General features: G+C 36.9%; 3 protein-coding genes across 9 annotated transcripts in view; 2 read left to right on the top strand and 1 right to left on the bottom strand.

Annotated features, from left to right (window-relative positions):
* Nucleotides 1–2,207, top strand: part of vwa11 (von Willebrand factor A domain containing 11) — a 48,274-nt gene extending 46,067 nt beyond the window's left edge. For all 4 annotated transcript variants that reach the window (XM_017306045.1, XM_008407907.2, XM_008407914.2 and 1 more), the window contains 2 exons: nt 161–320; nt 1,377–2,207. In XM_017306045.1, the coding sequence (XP_017161534.1) occupies nt 161–320; nt 1,377–1,754 (538 nt within the window). In that variant the 3' untranslated portion in view covers nt 1,755–2,207. The remainder of the gene's footprint in view (nt 1–160; nt 321–1,376) is intronic.
* Nucleotides 2,208–2,573: 366 nt separating this feature from the next.
* LOC103464097 (microtubule-associated protein futsch-like) lies at nt 2,574–11,871 on the bottom strand. Its single transcript, XM_008407940.2, has 6 exons — nt 11,778–11,871; nt 11,248–11,565; nt 8,219–8,397; nt 8,073–8,115; nt 5,901–7,954; nt 2,574–5,816 (listed from the first exon to the last, which is right to left on the bottom strand). Exons 2-6 carry the CDS (start codon nt 11,516–11,518, stop codon nt 4,002–4,004), a joined length of 4,362 nt encoding a protein of 1,453 aa, XP_008406162.1. The 5' UTR covers nt 11,519–11,565; nt 11,778–11,871; the 3' UTR covers nt 2,574–4,001.
* Nucleotides 11,872–13,339: 1,468 nt separating this feature from the next.
* Nucleotides 13,340–19,808, top strand: LOC103464106 (zinc finger protein 329). 4 transcript variants are annotated; one of them, XM_008407978.2, is made up of 5 exons: nt 13,340–13,500; nt 13,836–14,070; nt 15,086–15,207; nt 18,089–18,197; nt 18,389–19,808. In XM_008407978.2, exons 1-5 carry the CDS (start codon nt 13,492–13,494, stop codon nt 19,504–19,506), a joined length of 1,593 nt encoding a protein of 530 aa, XP_008406200.1. In that variant the 5' UTR covers nt 13,340–13,491; the 3' UTR covers nt 19,507–19,808. The 4 variants fall into 4 exon arrangements, with proteins under 4 accessions (XP_008406200.1, XP_008406190.1, XP_008406174.1 ...); XM_008407968.2 differs by having other exon boundaries at nt 13,827–14,070; XM_008407952.1 differs by having other exon boundaries at nt 13,816–14,070.
* The last annotated feature ends 902 nt before the right edge of the window (nt 19,809–20,710 follow it).

The raw sequence follows: 20,710 nt of genomic DNA, 5'->3' as shown, positions 1-20,710 counted from the left end.
TATATATATAAAATTAACTGATAATTGTAAAAATGATAATAATGATAATGTAAATTCTCTTTTTAGTTGGAGTACATCCATGCTATGATGAATTATCTTTCTTGCAGTTCACAAATTCTTCCAACATGATTTTAAAACTCATTTTTACATCTTTTAACAGGCTCAGTTTGCTAAGTGGAGTATATGCTAATGCTACACTGACTATTACACCAACTGCTGACACAGAGTCAGGCACTGATGTCACTCTGACTATTGAAGCCAAATCATCAAGTGGCGTTGACTCCAATTACGCCGTTCTGAGACTGTCTGTCGTCAATAAGGTAAACGACATATTCTCATTAGGATCTCCAAGAAAATGTGGTAGAACAAGACAGGATTTTATTCTGATTTATGTTATTCTAATAACATCTGCAAAGAACACGTGTCTCCAACTTTCTTACAAATGGAAAGTGTGGTGTATAAGTAAAAAACGAAGACATCCACGCTAAAAATGACAACTAATGTCAGTAGGTCAAAAGTTGCTTTCGGCTGATCAAAGCAAACATGATTTTCAAAGTCAAGGCTTAGATCAAATTTGAACAGAACTATAGGCCAAAAAGTCACATTTTCAACATTTTATCTTTGCTAAATAAAGACTGGCAAACTTTAATTGGCCAGAGAAAGATGTCCATCGATCTCCTGTGTTTGGAGGGACTTTCTTCACATTCTATTTTAAATTTCATTTTGGGGAATTTTTCATTATAAAATACTGAACTGAAATACTTTTAGGTCATGTTGGTTTGTCTTGAGTTTTACTATTACCTTGCATGGATTACCAAACACACCAAGCATTTGCATTAGCTCTAGAAATAAACTTTTAGACCTAACCAAAAAGTGATTTGTTAGAATACTGTACTGATTTGAAAGGCCACTCCAGTTCTTAAAAGTCCACAAAGCAGTGTTAAAATTTCAGTTGATCCAGGTCTTTGAACTGGCACTCCCAGAAGTGAGCACATCTCATTATGACCTCCCTCCGCTGGCTGCCAGTCCATTTTAGAATAGAGTAGCTCCTATTGGCTTTGCCCCACCCTATATTTCTGAGTTATTGAGTTTTTGTGTCTCAGATAAAACACTGAGTCTGAGTTATTTTATAATATATCAAGAACTAAATATAAACATTGGGACTATTTTTTCTAGGTCACGGCATATAGAACCAGCTTCCTCTGGACCAATCACTGTCCTGTGCCTTTTTAATTTCAAGATTAAGACTGTCACTGTGGCATTTTATTTCCAAAGTAAAATGATCAATCATAAAAACCCAGTTTTATTAGGGCTTTGTGGACATGACGAAGAACCACTGTATGTAATAGTCACCTTTCTTTCTGCATTTTGCACAGATCACAGACTTTATTCCGCCAAAGTGTGAAGTGACGGCTGTAGTGGCAAATTGCCCCCATGACGTCTCAAAATGTGGACCTTTCCAGTGGGAGCTCTCTGCCAACTTCACTGATGAAAACGGCACTGGGATTCAAAGCATTTCCTTGATTCAAGGCAATGGGAATTTTACACACACCCCTCTGAATGCTTCCGTCGTCCAAGCGTACTACAGCGCCTCCTGCTGTTCACAGATCGTCGAGATTGTAGCTGTGGATAAGGCTGGCAATGTGGGCAAATGCTACCACTCGATCATTCGTTCACACAGTTTTCCTGCTACAACTCTGTCGTTGCCACTGTGGCTTTGCCTTTTGGCATCTATTTTTGTGGTAGGGCCTTAAAGAAGTTTACATGATAAAATGTTCTGCTTGAAAAAAGCTCTGTCCCTCTTAATAAATATTTAATGCAGTTTGGTAACTTAAAGCTATTTGCTTTTGACTATTGTGATGACATTCATTGCACACTTTGTTGGTGCTGCAATAGCACCAGCAAACAATAACTTACTGGATAGGTTAGGTCATTGCTACTAAGCAGAATTAAATACAACGCTGCAACTTGGTTTTTAATGCTCAAGAGTCAAGTACTAGATATCTGGACACTTTTGTGTCCATTTAGATTAGTGAACAAAAAACCTCTTCAAAAATGTTTTAATCTGTTTTTGAGAATCAGATGCCACATCTTGTACATTATACATACAAGTGAAATACAGCGCACATGTATTCAAATCCACATACGTCGAAGGTTAAGGCATCAAAAAACTGATGCATTACCAAATAAAATGGATCATTTCACTATTTCTGTTTTTTGAGTGTTTATTATAGACTAAATGACAGGTACTGTTCTTGTAAGCTTGTCCAAAGTCAAATAACAGCAGAAGCAGGTCTAGGCGGTGAGCCTAAATGTTTTAAGCAGCAACAGCTCTCGGTGTTGCTGCTTTCCTCGGAAAGCAGCTCTTTCCGAGGACACACTAATAACGTTCCAGGTAAGAAGAGTCAGTATGGACAGATCTGGACTTCCCCTAATATCTTGTTAGTGAGACATGTCCAAAATATCTACTAAACTATCTGAAGTCATTTCACAGCTCTAAGTTTTATATCACCTAGTAGCATAAATCCAAGTCTATAGGATACATTTTAATTCCAACAACATAAAAACAAGACTTTAGAATGTTTCATTTATTTCTTCAAACAAAATATCCATCTGAAATTGACAGAAATCAGTAACTTTACAATATATACAGCAGTCTTTCATAACTTACATATCAAGTTCGTTTTGCTAAAACATTTTAATATCTTGTGCACTGAAAAAAAAACTTAGGCAATTAGTAAATATTACTTTTACAAAGCAACAGTAATCATTAAATGTAATACTTTTCTGCTTTCTTCTTTAACTCAGTCAGCAGACACTGAAGCATCGTCAAAGTTATTCTTTTTCCTATTTGACAAAAAGGTTTAACCAAGGCATGAAATGAAATCAAAACAAACTAAAAGCATGCACAAAAATCACACACTGATGTCAGAACACTTTGTTTCTGCTCAAATCCTGATATCTATGTGAATTATAAGCTGTTGATGAAAAATCCTTGCCATAAGCAGTGTAAACGGGAAATAAAGCAAAAAACATTTACAGCTCTTCTGATGTCGATACATTAAGTGCTTACATACTTGTGTTGAAAAACTGTAAAAGCAAGTCAATTCAACGGTCAAACAATAAGTCGGACAAAGTTACATAATGAAACAAATTACAATATTTAAAAAATTATTTTAAATAATAATTATATTTAGATAAACAATGTGTTCACTGCTGGTTCAAATTCCAATGTAGCTTTAATTCTCGTTAAATATTTTAACTGTGAGGTTACGGGAAAGTGAGTCAAATACTTGCATCACTGGATAATTTAAAACAAGTGTCTAAGAGCTACAACATGCAGACTCTTGGAAATTTACAAAGCATTCAGTATGTAAGATAATTTTTCTATAACATACTCCTCAAAAGATATGGCAAGCAATGAAAATACAGGTTACCACTAATCTGGTAATTGTTACTCACAAATTAAGTAAAGCCAACTACTTTCCCACCTTAAAATATAAAAAAAAAAGCACAAGTTTGCATAACGTTGTCTTTAAATTCCAGATGAATTATTTTAAACAGCAAATATACCAACAAATGTTTTTTTTCTTGCTACACTATAAAAAGCACACTGTGCCAGTTACATAACAGTTTTAAAAAAATAAAAGACATCGACCCATCTTCTAAAAGTTGCATCTATTTTGTGCAAATTCTATTGAAATTTTAGGGCTCGTCAATGCAACTATATTCACATTATACACTTTGCCATTTTGGTTTTATTTTCTTAAACTCTTACATGCATAAAACAAGATAATTACTTTTCTTTTTCAAAATAAAAATAAAACCAGTTCCTAAAGCAGTAAACTTTTGTACAGCTTGCATCAAGTCATTACTAAAACAAAACAAAGAGAAAAAATTACTTTTGAATAAACATGTACAATTAGGTGATTTTATCTCTTACAGTGCAAGCACCGAGAGGAACAGGGTGGGCCCTTATTTTTAAAAAAATTATTCCAGTTTTATTTTTTATGCACAGTTTTAACATGCTTTTTCAGGTGACCAGTCTGAGAGAAATTCTTGGGGCAGTGTGGGCAGGAATATGGTTTCTCCCCGGTGTGGGTATATTTGTGTCTCTTCAGGTTATTGTAATCTAAAAATCCTTTACCACAATATTGACACCAGTGTCTCTTTTCTCCATTGTGCCACCGCAAATGCACATTCAATTCCACTTTCCTTGTAAATCTCCTTTCACAGATGTGGCATTGGAAAGGTTTCTCTCCGGTGTGGATCCGTATGTGGATTTCTACATCCCGTTTGGTGTAGAAGCCGTTGCCGCATACCTGGCAGATAAAAGGTCTTATCCTGCCATGGACCATTTGGATGTGTTTGCTTAAACCGAAACGATAAACAAAGCCCTTCCCGCAATGCTGGCACACATGAATCCTGCCGTTGCGATGTACCCGATCGTGACGTTTAAAAGTCTTTGAGTCTGGGAAGTACTTCCCACAGAGTTTACAGGAGAAAGGCCGGTATATTTTATGGAGACTGACATGGCTCTCGAGTGCATTGCTGTTGCTAAAAACACGGCCACATTCTCCACACTGGTTCCTCAGCAGATGCCTGCCAATGACAGCCAATGGCTGTAAGGGTGACACAATAGGTGGTGCACTAAGGGGTATATCTGGAATCCTGTATTCAACCTTTAGAGGTGGCGGCCTTATTATATCCGTCATAGGTTTTTCATTGGGCGGAAGTGTAGGAGGATACCACACTTTAGCTCTCCACTTCTTCACAACCCCTGATGAAATCACTGGTAACTCCAGCTTTTTCTTTTTATAGCTACCTCGTTTCTTCCCAACTCTTCTCCTACCTTTAGCTGCATTGGTCAATTTCTTGGCACTTGCAACTTTATGGTTTGTTTTCCGACCACGATGGCCTTGAGGTTTCTTAGGACTGGATTCTACAGTCATTGGTGGACTGGGATCATTTTTTGCCATTTTAAAACCCTTTGGACTGGGGGATTCAGGTTCACTCTTAGTTATCTCAGTAATAGAACTGTCTGCAGTAACGATATACCTCCTAGGAGTGAAAGAACTGTATTCTCTTTTCATGGGTTTTGTCTTGGGGTTGGATTTAGGTGATGTAGACCAATTTCGAGTGCTCGACATCTCAGGGCTTGAGCTGCTTTCACCTGGACTAGATTTTGTCTTTTCAGGACTAGAAGCTACTTTGGTTAACCTCTTAGGACTCAGTGAACTGGATTTTGTACTTTTAGGGGTGGAATCATCTCCTGTTATTTTAAAACTTATATAAGTGGGTCTCCTGGGACTGACAGAACTGGACCTTTTGATTCCTGAAATTGTATAATTTTCATCTGAAGGGGACTTCTTTGGGCTTACAGAAGTTGATTTAGTTACATTTATGCTTGTACTTTCTTTTGGAGAGCTCGACTGCCTTGGAATTTCAGATATAGATTTTGTAACACTATGTCTACCTGAACAAGGCTTCTTGAAACCTACATTAGGTGATTCTTTTGTAGATACTGACATTCTAAAAGCATCACTTAGTTCACCACCGCCCTTGTGCAGTCCTAAACTCTGCATACAAGCAAGCTTACTTGGAGAGACAATATAAAGAGCTTGAGCTGGTATTTTGGTTGAATCTTGAGCAATTAGTCGTGGTTTCTTGTTGTTTTTGTTCTCAGTCCGCATTTCTTCTCCTGCAGCTTGTTTTGTCGAACTTCTTTTTGCATCCAAATGAGCCTGCAGATGACTACGTAGACGGGAAACAATGGATTTGGTTCCTTTGGCATTTGAACTTTCATTAATATTGGACTGTAAAAAAGAAAATATGAATTTAGTACAATCCAAAAAGAAAATAGAAATACTTCACTATATTTATGGAATTGCACAGCTTACCTCATTTTCCAAAGGTGACACAGAGAGTTTGGCCAGAAACTGAGCTTTACTCATTTGAACATGAGGGTCAGATGTATCCTCCTGTGTTATGAATGCACCTTCTTGTTCGTCCTCCATATCACTGCATAAAATGTCCTGTTCCAAATCAGGAGTTAGTAGATCTGCCTCATCTGAGACATGAACATATGACTTTTCTTGGATGATACCCTTTGATACTAACGTTGAGATTAAGACAGATTCTTTGGTGGAAATGGACAACGGGAGTCGAGTTAATCTGACCACTGCTCTGAGTTTGCGCTCAGAACCTTGGGTTAATGCCGAAGACACTGATGGTGGTACTCCATCAGCTGGAAATTCTGAACCTGAATGTTCTTGAATGGAAGTTATTGTACTTTCAGCATTAGAGCTAATTTGTCCAGAAGAGTTGAGGTCGTCAGTTGTGTTGTGTAATTTTTCAGATGATGTTGCATGACCTGAATAAGATGAACTTGATTCTTGTAACTCCGACATCAGGCGTTCTGATGATTCTGGATGAACAGCAGCTACGAGTTCCTTGTCATCCAGGCTTGCTGCAAGAGCAATCGTCTCAGGTTCTCTGGAGACTCCAGATGGCATTGTTTTTGAAACAATAGTTATTGTTTGAGGTGCCACATACTGATGATCTGTAAAGATGGTGCTTGACTGTAAAGACATGACAGGATCCTGTTTCCTGTAGACAACTTTAATAGTTTTTTTAGAAACTGAAGAAAGGGGAGGCGTAGCTGATGTAGATGAAGGAGGTAGATAACTTTTGTTCAAAGTTGCTGGGTTAACAGGAGAACATAGGGTTTGAGACCCTGCTTTGGCAATATCAGATATAAGAGAAGGTCTTGGGAGAATAATTATTGTACGAGGTCCTTTATTGGGTGCTGGTCTATGGATCAGAGGAAGTGGAAGTGACTTAATGACAGTCTGAGTAGCAGAAGCCGATGACAAAGAAGATGATGCGGTACGGCTTGGAGGCAAATGTGACGGTTGTAGTGTGACAACATTTTTAAGGTCTACGACTTTTGATGAAGAGACAGCCATTAAATCGGCAGATGCAGATGAGGTCAGAGTTTCAACAGGAGCCATCTGTTGCACTGCTGGGGTCTCAACTACTGCTTTGAAGGAACCCAAAGAAGAAACAGGACTGGAGGTGATCTGAGGCTGTGATGTGACTTTTAATGGGAGATCATTCTTTTCCAAAGTTGTCTGATTCATAGCTTCAACGAGCAGCAAGGCATCCTGAAGGCTAACTGAAGTCTGGCAAGCTTTGAGCAAACTTGAAGATGCTTGTAGTGGTACACCCAATGAGGTGGCTGGTGTTTTATCTGCTGTCACATCTTTTTCAACTTCTGGGCAAAGATCTTGCAATCCAAATGTGGGTTGCTCTCCAGAGGAAAAACTGCAACTCAAAGATTCAACATCTATGATGTCGTCTTTCAAAGAAGTATCTGCACTTTCTTTGATTGATAAACTCATCACAGATGAAGTCACCAAAGGATGTGTTGACTCCACCTGGTGTTTTGGATCTTTATCTGTTGTAGGAAGAGCTCGTTTTTGCCTAGTTTTCTTTGGTGGGCGTCCTCTTTTGCGACCCGTTAAAGATTTGGGCTTGGAATTATCTTCCATTTTAAGGGCTTCTTTGTTTAATTCTTCACCTGCCATGTTTGAGTTGACTGATGCAGACTCTAAATGGATTTGCTCTTTATGTGTTGTGGCACTGTCCATGTGACATACTTGAGGAACGATTTGTTTGCCCTCAGATGTTGCAAGCCCTTGTTTTGCCACTTCCACTATTTCCAACTCTTCCTTAATATCATCCCTCAGGGCATCTTTAAGTGAAATAACCAAGGAATGCTGCATGTCAGTGGACTGGTTGTGTGTTACCTGTGAACTTTCAGTTTCTAAACAGGGTAACTGTAAAACCACTGGGTTGTTTGTTTTTTGAGGTACTGTTATTTGGGCAGTTGAAGAATTATTTACGTTAGGTCTTCCAGTTGGAGCTCCACCAACAGAAGCCCCAAATGAACCTGGTTAACACAAAAATGATAAATGAGAAAGGGAATTTAGTTTAAAAAAATGTACAATGTACTTAAAAATTAGAGAATGCAACATAAAAAAATGCAGGCTCCAATTCCCACACCCCACCTGATTCAAATTCAGGGTCATCATCTTCTTGCTTGAACTGGGACTGCAGAGAAGAATGGCAGTGAGATTATTGCAGGAATTTAACAAATAATACATTTTCCAAGAAAAATATGGGAATTATCTTAAGCACCAAGTCTAAAACACACCTCTTCCTTGACAACTACAAACTCCATCTGAGAATTTCTGTCTCTGTAACTGACATAGTTGTGCTCTTGTAAACTGTAGTTGTTCCACTTATAGCTGCATTGCTGACCATGGCTTTCCAGTTCTGTGCGCATTAATGGTTCACATTCCTCCACCAGAATTGTTCGGCAAGGAACAAGATCTGTAAACATGAATAAAAACGTCAGTAAAAATAATTTGTTTCACACTCAAACACAATTTCACATGGTAGACTGAAATTAATAGTAAAATTGGGAAATTTTTGAATAACAGTTAATATGCATTACTGCCTTTAGAATATCTTAATTTTTAGAAGAACTGAGTAATATAATTCAAAGCCCCAAAACTGCTCATATTTTCTCATTTCAAATTCAAAAATGTCTGCAACAGCATACTGTATTTTTGATTGGTTAATAGTCAGGAGGAATGTAGGCCTACCAAGCATGTTGCTTAGCGCTTTCCATTAATTGTTATAGTGTTCAGAGAAAAGTGCTTAGTATATGAAACAGGAACACAATTCACGTATTGCATAAGTTTTACTCAGCACATGACTAACTGGAGTAGCTACAAAAAACATGTAGTTTGTCATATTCCTTCTCTACCATCCAAGATCGACAGCAGAAGTCTGACACATTTTTATGAGACTTCAAAACCATTTGTAACAATAGAGGGAGTGGTTTAGAAGTAAATAATGGAAAATGAACGACAAAGGAGAGGTGTTAAGAGTAAAACATCACCTTTTTAAAAGTCCCAATATGGCAACAGTAGGAATATAAAATTTTAGCAAAAAAAGTAAGCAAAAATAACAGCAGGAACGCTGTCCCTTACACTTAACCAGACAGTTGAAATATAGTGTGCATTTTAAGTATATAGTTTAAAAGTACTTAGTTTTGACAAAAGGGTCTGTTTCTCATTCTCATATGAAACAAGTGTGAAACTTTGTAGTTAATACACAGTACCTACTTTCTTTTTTAAAACATACTTGTTACAACCGTTACCATGTCCTGACTGTAAATTAAAAGATAGATAAAAAAAATCTACTCTGACTCTTCCTAAGTGATTCTACTGCGATTTGTGGAAAATGCACAGCTCCTGGTCAGAAACAACCAATAAGAGACAGGAGGAGGGTCTTAGCACTTTCAATCACACTCGTGTATGCCCTGCTCACAGCCTCTTCCGCACAACATGTAAGCTAATGGTGGAGAAACATCTTAACATTAAGGGGAAACTTTTTACCCATCATCATCAGTGTCCATATTTTTTAGTCTGTGCATTCACAGCGGGGAGCTTGCCTGGTGGCAACTAGTGATTTACCACCAAGCACTGGTGGGACTGTGTGTGTGGGTGAGAAGCTTTAATACCTCAACCTGTTCTGTGACAAAGTTGTACCAAGCTGTACTGCTGTAACCAATAGGAAAATTTACAAACTTAATCATCATTTGACTGAAAGAGGGGCAGCAGTGAGACAGTTTCAGGCAAAAATAATGTAGATGTAAACAAATTTACACAAAATGTCAAAATTTGCACAAAACATAAAGATAAACACTAAATAATGCAGCACATGTCAAAAAGCAAACAACTGTAACTACTTCCCACTTCCTTCCCATTTTTTAATTAAAACTTTTTACTGATCTGTGTTAAAAGTGATACCCTTGGATGTTATCTAGTTATAGTGTTGACAGTTAATGGCAAAACAGTGCATCCTTTTTCAGATTTTTCTGTATGATTGTGACTTTTTCCTGATCACCAATATTCCTGATTCAGTGCATAGCGATGGCACATGTATGACAACAGTCAGGTGCTGTCTAATCCAGTCAATGAACGTTTTAACAAATGTGTAAAAAAAAAACATATTTAAAAAGTTACCTGCTGCAGGTTTAGCAAGAATATTTCTAAAACACTGAAGAGTTAAATGTTCTTAAGCACATAATTTTAAATGTAATTTATTTGAAATATATTTGGAATCTTTTTCTGTTAAACTTGAAATTTTATAATTGACAAAAATATATTATAGTAGACAAATTTTAAAGGCTGGAATTATATATTTTTCCATTCCACAGCACAATCAAGTGACTGTTTTTGATGAGGGAATAACATACCATGACATAAAACTAAACAATAATAATAATACATCTTTTTAAGACCATAACTAGTACCCATGAAAAACAAAACAATGTGTGAGTTTATCTTCTTTGTTAAGTACTTTGATGACTTGCAGAGGAATAATCAAAGGTATAATGTAATACAATTTAACGTAATACTGTATTATTTTTGAAGGTTGTATACAACTCACTTCCTTCGATTGTGGTTCTTATGCCGGTTATGGCCAGTTAATAGCGAAGAAACCCTTTGCAGATAAATATTTGAGGCCCCTAACGCTTCCTTGCCAACAGCCAATTTTAAGAAACTACTTTAATTAGTGGTTGTTACTGTGGGCACAAAACGTCCTCGAGGCGGGTAAGAAAACGGTACAAGACGTCCTGTACCAGACTGCTCGTTTGCTTTGACTTTAGTACTTAGATGCAGTCGGATACCAAACGAACAACAATAATAATAAAGTTGGAAATTGAGAAACAACCAGCGTCTAACACTATATCCAACAACTTTTTAATGTGTTCTTGGCCCTTTAGTTGGTTAATCTCTTTACGCTCTAGACAAAAAAAAAAAAAAGAAACTGAGAAGGACAGAAAATGTCAATGTGTAACGTATGAGGAAATTTGTCATGTAATTTAGTAAAAGTAGCTATAGCGCCATAAGACTGCTGCAGAATCGCTTTTGCTTTCACCTGTTCCTTCCACCGAAAGACCACAGTACGGTTTCCCTCCTTTTACGTATCCCACCCTCCTGATAAGATTGGCCTTACGCCGCGATTACGTAACGGTCGTGAGCTTATGTTACCCAGCAAAATAACGTGGAAATTCTGCCGCGCCTTATTATAAAATCTAAATGACAAAAACACAGTCAATAATACTAGTCCTGCGCTATGCTTAATGTAATAAAGATACCTACTCACCACACTGTATAGCAGTGTCGCATTTCTCAGAGGCATCGCCTGGTTCTGTAACAGAGTGACTTTCTCCTGTGTGAGAAACCGGTTTGCTTTTGGCAGTCTCATATTGGAAACATCTCGTTTTCAGGTCCTCGTTCTCCTTCTTGATCTTGGATATTTCTTCTTTCAGCTCATCCACCATGTTTTCAAAAAGTTTAGTCGTCTCCGCGATGGCGCTCTTCAACATACTCTCCATGACGGAGGCATACTTCGACTGAAAATCATCCGCCGACATCTTGATAAAACCTAAAGGCCCCTCCGTTTGTGCCCAGACGAGTTCAGCTGTGGAACGAAAGCATTAAAAACAGGGTATTAACGGCTGACCCAATATGGCTCCTTCACACGCACAGGACGCGGACTCCGCTTTGTGTGACGCACATCAAATGACGGTTGGAGTTGAGCTAATATCCGGTCACGAACTCTCATCCTTATTTGTAATTTTAAATTACCTAAACCACCAGAATAAATTAAAACCAATATTAGCAGCAAATTACCTTTCAGTTTACGTAAACCTCCGGAACTACAGACGCGCCATTCCGTGACACACACAATGCCACAATGTGGCTAAAACGTGTCTACTTCCGCCTATTTCTTCTTCTTCTTTGGTGAATGAAAATAATCCCGTCTTCTGCCACCTAGTGGACACCAGTGTGGGACCGTGAAAAACATCAGAATAACGAGATTTTCTTTTAATTTTAAATTTTCCGAAAGCTTATAAATTCAACGACAGCAACTCAGTCAAGCCTATTAATGCAAACACCCGGAAATTACATATGGAAAATCTTCAATTAAAAAACATATGTTGTTGATAAAAGTGATAAATACATATTAAAATATGTGGACATTATTAGTTAAAATTAAACGTGAAATAAGTATTTATTTATTAGTTTATCTATTTATTTATCATTGTCAAATTTAAAAATTGGAAAAAATTCTGATTCGTCTCAAGAGAATTGTAATCCAAAGACATTTGTGAAACTTTTTATCTTTCCCTAAAAATCTAGTCTTGAAGAGTTTCATGTTTATCACACTAACTTATTGGACTTTTCTGTTTAACCGTGAACATGACCACACTAATTTACAACACATTTACCAGGAAGTAATTTAAAACGTAACCGCATTATATTTTTTATGCTCTAGAAAGGTTTTTAGTATTTTTTTTTACCTTGCATATCACCCAGAGGGAATAACATTCTGTTATGATAAAATACAAGGAAAGCAGAGAATATGAAATATATTTTAAGGATAAAATGAAAATTAGAAGTCGACTGTCGATCTAATTCACACTCAACCAGTTGGGGGCGGTAATGCGCGCATTTATTTCCTCCGCCAGAATAATTAGTAAGAAATGAGATGGAATATATAAGTAGGAAGGACATATTCAGAGTATATACAGATCTATACAGATGCCTCTAAAATGATAAATAATAAAACAGATATGTCTATTATAATTCCAAATTTAAATATTATGAAAAACAAAAATAATTACAGATACATTAATGGCAATTTAATTTTCCAGTGGATTGGGGGAAGTTAGAGAAAAGACGGTTGTGATTTGTTCAGACTCAAATACCACATTAACAAAGGTAAAGGTAATTTTAGTTACATAGCACATTTTCAGCAACAAGGCAATACAAAGTGCTTTACAGGAATTAAAAGAAATTACAAACAAAATAACAAACTAAAAGAAAGAGCAAAAAGAAAAAAAGAAAAATGATATAATGTTGATCTAAAGTATTTAAACTAAGTGGGATTACATACAAGTATTCAAGGCTATATATTATATTGGATATAACTCACTCAGTTTTCAAATTAGTATGGATCACTCCCCATATCGGAATCGTAATTAGTTGGCTGGCAATTTTGCTAAAAGTGCTGCAAAAAAGAATACTGTTGATTTGAATGTAAAAAAAATAAATAAGTGTATAGTAAAATTGTACATGTATGGTAGTAATAGAAAATATGATCCATACTCCAATCTGGAAGGTGGCGGTATAGCACATTAAGTTGTTTGCCAGCCGCCATAAAAATAGACGAAGAAGTCGTATTTTTTTATTTTTATTTTTTTAAAGCAGGAAGTCAGGCTGTTATGCTGGGAAATATAACAGTTGCGATTATAAACAGTTTCTATTAAGGGATAAGATAGCTGTTAAGTTATTAGGTAACCCTTTACACCAATGTATCGGTTGAAAGTAGACCGCATAAAGAATGGAAAGGGTAAGAGATATTTCAGATAACGGTGGGTTTGCGATAAACTAAAGTTAGTGTAAAAAGCTAGGTGGCTAACAATTCATATTTACCCTGATAATTTATTTAGCTGTGCTTTACTGACATGGAAATCAGCTGAACATTAAACCTTTACGGCCTTTTTGTGTGGCTTAATAAACTAATTTGTAGTAGTTCCCTCCCTTTTTTTTTTACTTGGGTATGAGCAATTTTTTCCAGTGAGCTTTGAAGTTTAATTTGGACATTTCCTTCTCGCTCAGCGTTAAAGCCGCTATAAATTTTAACACATGGTCGCCACAATGACAGAGACTATTCAGTCTTTTCAGTCCCAGCTTTCTGGAGTGATGGAAACGGTGTTCAAGGCTGCCATCTACGAGATCACCCGGCTGGTGGAGGAGAGCTTTGTGGAGGAAGTGCTGCGGTGTAGAGAGCAGGTGGAATCCCTGGAGAAGAGGCTGAAGTCGGCAGAGAGCCGACGGAAAGATAGGCAAGACAACGGGAAGGAGATGTGTGTTGACTGCGGGAGAGCCAGAACTGCTGGAGAGGACAAAAGCCTGACAGGTGGGTGATTTCTCATGTCCCTCGAAAACTACGTCATCATTTTAGTTATTTTATCACTAGGTCTTATGCATCATGGTAAATAAACCCAATCAATCACCCCACTGTAGTTTCTCAAAAATTAGAAACGTTCACAGAAGGAAAGCTATCTTCACAGGTTGCTCACAAATATCTAAAATAAGTGATTATAGGATGTGCTAAATTGGCTGCTCCTTCATTGCCTTTCATTCAAACATGGGGATTTTTTACCATCTCATTATTCCATTCTACGTTTGGGGACCACGGTTTTATTCAAAATCGATTTTCGATTCGAAACAATTACTAATAATGATTTCTGCTTCAATCTATAGGTGTGTCAAGGATCCTCATCTACTGCTTTGCAAGGCAGTATGATAAATTGAGACATTCAAATCTCTTTTTCACATTATTAATTCCTAAATATTAATCCATGCTTAGATGGAATTGTTGGAAATGATGCCACTTTGGTCGTTTTGGTTAAGGCACTGGCAACCTTACTTTTACTTACTTACTCTTGGTGAAACTGTGGCACAGCTGTAGTTTTCAAGAAAAATAGTTCAGCGATTCTGAATCGTTTGGCTGGACTGCTTATTGGGGAATTTATGAGTTATTGCTTACACCTTATGCTACACATAATGCAAGAACCATTTCAGTAATTGTTTCCATCATAATCTAGATATTATGAACATGGGGAAAGTCGGCTTCACAAGTCAGTCACAAGTATAAATACGTATTCTAGTTGATTAGTTTGTCTGGTTAAGAAAAATAAAAAGTCCTACAGAGAGAGGTATACCTCAGATGTTACTGTGTGGTAACTAACAAAACATCATGGAGGGATGCAAACCTTTCTGCATGATGTGCATGATATCTAAACATGTTTCTAACTTCATAATTGATTTAAAAGTGTTTTAAGATCTTTAGATCGTTCTTATATTAATAATCAAAACTATTTGGCCCTTTGTGCATTGAGTGAGGTGTATTTTTTCTGTCTTCTACACAGACAAAAGCCTGAAACAGGAGAGAGTGACACAAGAAGAGGCACACAGTTACCAAAGCACTGTTGGAAAGAGACTGTATAAGAACGCTGAAAAGGCGACGCAAGAGACGAGCAGTGAGGCACAGGTGGGTTTTTTTAAGAACTCACACTGGTGTGCTATCTATGCAAAGTTTTTCTGTGCTTTTGAGCTGATAAATTTGGGATTAATCAGACTTATTACAGTACTCAGAACTGTTCTTTGATAAATATTAGTGATCCAAATGGGCTTTCAGGATTCAACATAAAAACTTAATAAAAAATTTTTTTTTCCAGTAGAGCTGTCTTCCATCGTTCAAATTAGGCACGAGGCAAACTGCACTGGGTCAAGTAAACCCGATACTTTGTTCTTTAAAACCATCGTAGGTATTGTAGAACAAAATCTTATTCAAAATACTTCACTAATTGTGAAGTAAAAGCAACTGATCTAAATTCATTCAGTTCAGCAGATAAGTTGCCCTTTGTTACAGGTGCAAGTTATATTCTTACGCAGTAGAAAAAGAAAAAAAAAACTTCTCTGGGTGAGAGATGAGTTGATGTCTTTCAAAGCTTCACAAAGTTGAACTGCATATGTGAATCCTAAATTTGCACAATAGTAAATTCTCCACAATCCCTTTGTTTTTATTTGGATGTTACAGTTCAGGTTGGAATCCTCACACCAGACTGCTAGACATTGCTCCGTCCCACTTTGAGTTGACTTATCTTCACATGGTGATCACACTTAGCACTGCTGGTTACAGATGTTAACTGGCCCTTATTAATCTGACAGTCTGTGTGCTGTTAGTCTAAGAGTCCTGAGATTACATTGGACCTAATTTATCTAGAAATACATAGATTTTGGATTTTTATTAATGATTTTGTCTCCACACTAATCTATCTCATAATGAAAGGGCTAGTTTATCTTCAGGTAGTCCAGGACTCTACACGGAGACTCCCGACATGGTCGAATAGAGCTTTAGCTACCTTTTAATTTCAGAATTTATTGTAAAAGCTTCGGTTTTAACCTTCAGTTCTTTCCACGGACCACCTTCTTCTTGTATTGCTAATGTGATTCAAGCTTGTACCTGGAAACTTTGAAAAAGATATTGAAGATATTTTTTTTTCAAAGATCGTTTTTGTTAGGTTTAGTCTTGTATGACTGGCTTGTGTTTGTTGCATGCCATTTTATACTTTACTGAGTTTCTTTTTTCTGAACGCAACAAACTTGCATAGTAATGTAGCTTTGGGAGCAGTAATAATCGCAGGTCATATTCCTTGTGGGATTTTATAAAATGGTGAGCATAGTAGCTAATACTAGAGTATGAACAATAGGTGTTGATAATTCAGACAGCTGGAAACAGTTATTCACATACGCACAGCTAATTTTCAGCAGATACCAAGCTTAGCATGGCCTTGACGGGTGATTTAAAGTTTGTTTATTTCAACATCTCCCATCACCACAGTTGTAATGGATCTTCTGGATCACTATGAAAACTAAAGACACACATACAAATATATCTACATAAATTAATATGGGCTTATGCTACAAATAAGACACAAACAAAATGACCTTGCCGTATTAGCAGGTGGAATAAAACGTAAAATCGTGCTGACAGTAGTTATTTTCCAGGCGTTCATATTAGATCTAATTATTGCTGGCTTTCATAAGAGTCACCCCACATGATTACATCATCCTGTGAGGTACAAATACACTTATTGGAACCCACAAAGTCAAACTGTTAAAAGAGTCAGAATTCAAATAGATGGACATCTATAAATGACCTGCGCAGCCTAAAGGCATTTTAGATTTCAGTTTACAATCTGATGCTACTTTTTTTTTTTATCATTGATAGAACAAAAGACTTTAGACAGATTTTAAAGTGACAATATAACACCCTAAGATTAATGATGCACAAAAGACACTTTATGTCTTAAATGTTGTCTGTTATGCTAATGATGTCCTACCAAATGTTAGGCTAAAAATTATGTCACACTTTCTTGGGTGTGTACAACAGATATGCCGTAGCTCAACTGGGAGTCAGCTTTTAATGTAAGACTTCTAATTCCCAAAAAAGGCTGATGTGTTTTATACTCAAATGAATCAAAATGAAACTAAATAGCATCAGAACCTGCTTTAGAATCAGAATGATATAAAACATTAATTGTAGCTACTTTTTAGGTAATTGTTTTAGTCACATTCTATTAACACTCATAACAATCTGCATGTGCAGCATCCAGATCCCAGTATTATTTACAAATGCAACCGAAATGTCGGTATGACATTTCAGTTTCAGTACACACATTTCAGTCATGTGTGTATTTGGTTTGGGGATTCATTCTTGTGTATTGGGATGCACGTTTGGAACATCTACCTATCGCAGACAATAAGATCAGTCAGATTTGTATTATGACTTGAGAAATAATTTAATTTACTGGGCAATAAAGTTTCATTCTAGGAGCCGCTTATACAGAGTCTTGCTGTCAAAAGAGTTGTTGGATTCAAGCCCCACAAAATATGATATCATGAACTTCTTCTTTTAAGGCTGATCCAGAGCAGCAGAAAAACTCAAAAATAGTTTTGGATTGGCAATGATGAGCTACTGATAAAGAAATTATTATTTAGAGAGATCTTATTTTTGTAAATTGCAGGGAATATATAGATAGTACACAAGTTCTCAATTGACCTGGACAGCTGTTGGGGGCATCAAAAAACAAAAAAACATACTAATTTCTTTAGTTGTTTCTGTCATTATCAAATTTGTAAATAAAAGAAAAAAACGATATTAATTATTATTCATTAAAATATTTTTAAAAAATGTATATCAGTAAAAAATAGTTCAAGTTGAACCATTTTGAAACAATGGCAAATTTCTGAATCTCACTTGGCAAAATAACTCAAGTAGAGATATCCTTTAAGACTCCAGCCACTGATAAAAAAAACAAACAAAAAAAACCCTAAATGCAACTTTTGTATTATTGCTTATCTTCTAGGGTGTAAGTGTACAGCAGGACACATGTGAGAGACAACTCAAAGAAGAAACTCCTCAGAACATCCAGCCAGGAGACGAGGAATCCCACAGGTGGAGTGTCTGCAAAGAAGGTGAGTTTCTATGCAAGTTGGTGATGAAAACAGTATTTATTTATGAAAAGACTACAAAAAATAGAGAAAAACACGTCTTGCGATCTTTGTGTTAGAAAATTTAACATGATCCACATTGGAAGCTGACTACATTATTCATATGCTAGGTGTGTTACTGAGACCAACTTGACAGTTTGTTTATCTTATTTCAGAGTCAAGTCTACCAGGACCAAGTAAGCATTTCAGTGAACAGAATAACCCAGCTTGCCATGTGAACTGGGAACCTGGCTTTGACCAGAGACCGGCCTTGAGCCAAGACAGACAATCGGAGGTCCTCTCTGAATCAAATTTCCAGAACAGGTACATCTTGAACGACTTGGGTAGCTTTGGCAAACCTGGATATGGAGAGATGGATAACTATGATGGGCTACAAGATTCTCCAACCCATCTACCTGACGGCCTTAGTTATGTTAATCAATTTAACGAGAACAGGAAAAATCCCGAAGGAGCTGAGCACCAGTGTTATACAGCAGGGTCTCCACAGAACAGAGGAACTGAGGAGAGCTCCCCTGTTAGGACTAACAGTGATGTGAGCGGGGAATTCAGCGGCTTGCTTATTGATGAAGAAGGATATCTGCAGGAACCAAATATCAGATACTCCGAGCAGATATCTGGTGATTTGGGCAGCAGAATGAGCTTCCGTGGGCAGGAAGTTCAGTTCCCCACTGCATCATATGAATCCTCGGCTTCATACAGTGACACTTTAAACATGCAACAAAGATTACATCATCAAAACTCAGAAAATGAAGCAAGGAGCAGCACCCACAACCATTGTTTTACCACGTTGCCTAATTCGGTTTCTTTTAAGCCCCACAAACAGTCTCATAAAGGCACAGGACAAGGATCCTCATACATCTGCAACCAGTGTGGAAAGACCTTCACTCAAGCCTGTAATCTGAAAGTCCACCAGAGGATCCATTTGGGGCAGGGCCTCCATCTGTGCAGCCACTGCGGAAAAGGATTCCCATCCTTTGCCAACTTAAAAACTCACAAGTGTGGCCAAACAGGCAACAAACCTTATTGCTGCGCTGTTTGTGGGAACAAGTTTAGCCGCCTTTGGAACCTGAAGCTGCACCAAAGGATTCACACGCAGGAAAAACCTCACCAGTGCAGCATGTGTGACAAGAGCTTCACTAGGGCAGACATCCTGAAAGTGCACCAGCGCACCCACACGGGGGAAAGACCATACTGCTGCGCCATTTGCGGCCACAGCTTCAAACGCCTGGACCACCTCAAGTCACATCAGCGCAAACATGTGACAGACCTGTAGGACTACAGCGAGCGAGTTTGGGTTTAATGGTGCTCTCCGTCTTTCAATCTGGTAATCTACGAATGAACGCTTGCACTGCTAAATTTCAAACTCTTCAGTTGTCGGTTGCATTTATTTAATGCAATTATTTAAGTATGTTTTATTATGAAAATAAATTACAAAATGTAATATTTTTCAAGTTTAAATTGATGTCTTCAACTTAACACCTGCACACTTTGTATATTTAATTCACTGTATTTGATTAGAATGTACTCAATGTGAATTCTCGACTGCATAAAAATTAAAACTGGCTTTGGATGTCATTGCTTGGCTATTTTCTTCTTCTTGCTTCCAAAATAGAACAATCAACCTAATATATGGCAGCCAATCATGGCATTTTATTTAATTTCCTTCTGGGATTATTAAAGTATTTTTGAGCTGAACTGAATGCTTTTCTTGCCAGTTCAAGAGAAGCTTGTGGTACATGTTTTCGTAATTCAACTTGTTTGATCAGGTAGGTGTGTTGTGTATCCTGAAACTGAGGTTTTTGACATATACAGGAACATGATTTGGTTATTTTCTTTAGTTAACCGTAGCAATCAAAACTGCTTTAATCAAGTATTTATAAATTAAACTTTTTTTTGACTCAGAATAAACGACCTTTTTTAAGTGGATTATAAAGTCAATCAAATTTTATTTCTATAGCACATTTCAGCAACAAGGCATTTCAAATTGAGAAGATCGTCAATCACTATCATGGAACATGAAGTATCACTAAGGCATGAGTAGATCTGATTCTGTTTATATATTTTGTCTAATTGATATATTACAGATTTATTGGTGCATTTAAGATTAGTTGTTTTGTATTCCACAACTAATTTGTCATTTGTCTTTATAGTAAGTTCATTTTCTTAAAGAAGGAAATAGACTCTGAAATGCTGATCAACATTTTTTATTTGTGGAATTCTTTTTCATTTTGATGCTATTACTGTGATTTTACTTGATTTTGCTTGATGTTCTGCACAATTACGTTGCATTTACAGTGAACATTTTTACATTTTGTCACATTAGAACCACAAACATCTATTGTGGTGTATAGAATATACCAAAGCAAAGTGGCACGTTATTGTGAAGAAGAAAGAAAGAATACATGGCTTTCAAGACATTTTCCAAATACTTAACTGTAGGTTGCATTTGAATTCAGCCTCCCTGATTCTTATAGAAA

Source organism: Poecilia reticulata, linkage group LG1 (genome assembly GCF_000633615.1).
Source record: "Poecilia reticulata strain Guanapo linkage group LG1, Guppy_female_1.0+MT, whole genome shotgun sequence".
NCBI lineage: Eukaryota > Metazoa > Chordata > Actinopteri > Cyprinodontiformes > Poeciliidae > Poecilia > Poecilia reticulata.
The sequence above is the reverse complement of the archived record's forward strand: the minus strand, read 5'-3'. Positions and strand labels throughout refer to the sequence as shown.

What these genes read in the sequence shown, in the direction of transcription:
- LOC103464097 (XM_008407940.2), bottom strand. Translation starts at nt 11,518, where the DNA reads ATGTCGGCGGATGATTTTCAGTCGAAGTATGCCTCCGTCATGGAGAGT. An exon ending in CGACACTGCTATACAGTGTG is followed by an intron (nt 8,398 to 11,247) that starts GTGAGTAGGTAT and finishes TCATGTTTACAG; the next exon opens with ATCTTGTTCCTTGCCGAACA. An exon ending in TGACCCTGAATTTGAATCAG is followed by an intron (nt 7,955 to 8,072) that starts GTGGGGTGTGGG and finishes TGTGTTAACCAG; the next exon opens with GTTCATTTGGGGCTTCTGTT.
- LOC103464106 (XM_008407952.1), top strand. Translation starts at nt 13,461, where the DNA reads ATGTATCGGTTGAAAGTAGACCGCATAAAGAATGGAAAGG. An exon ending in AGAGGACAAAAGCCTGACAG is followed by an intron (nt 14,071 to 15,085) that starts GTGGGTGATTTC and finishes TCTTCTACACAG; the next exon opens with ACAAAAGCCTGAAACAGGAG. An exon ending in GTGGAGTGTCTGCAAAGAAG is followed by an intron (nt 18,198 to 18,388) that starts GTGAGTTTCTAT and finishes ATCTTATTTCAG; the next exon opens with AGTCAAGTCTACCAGGACCA.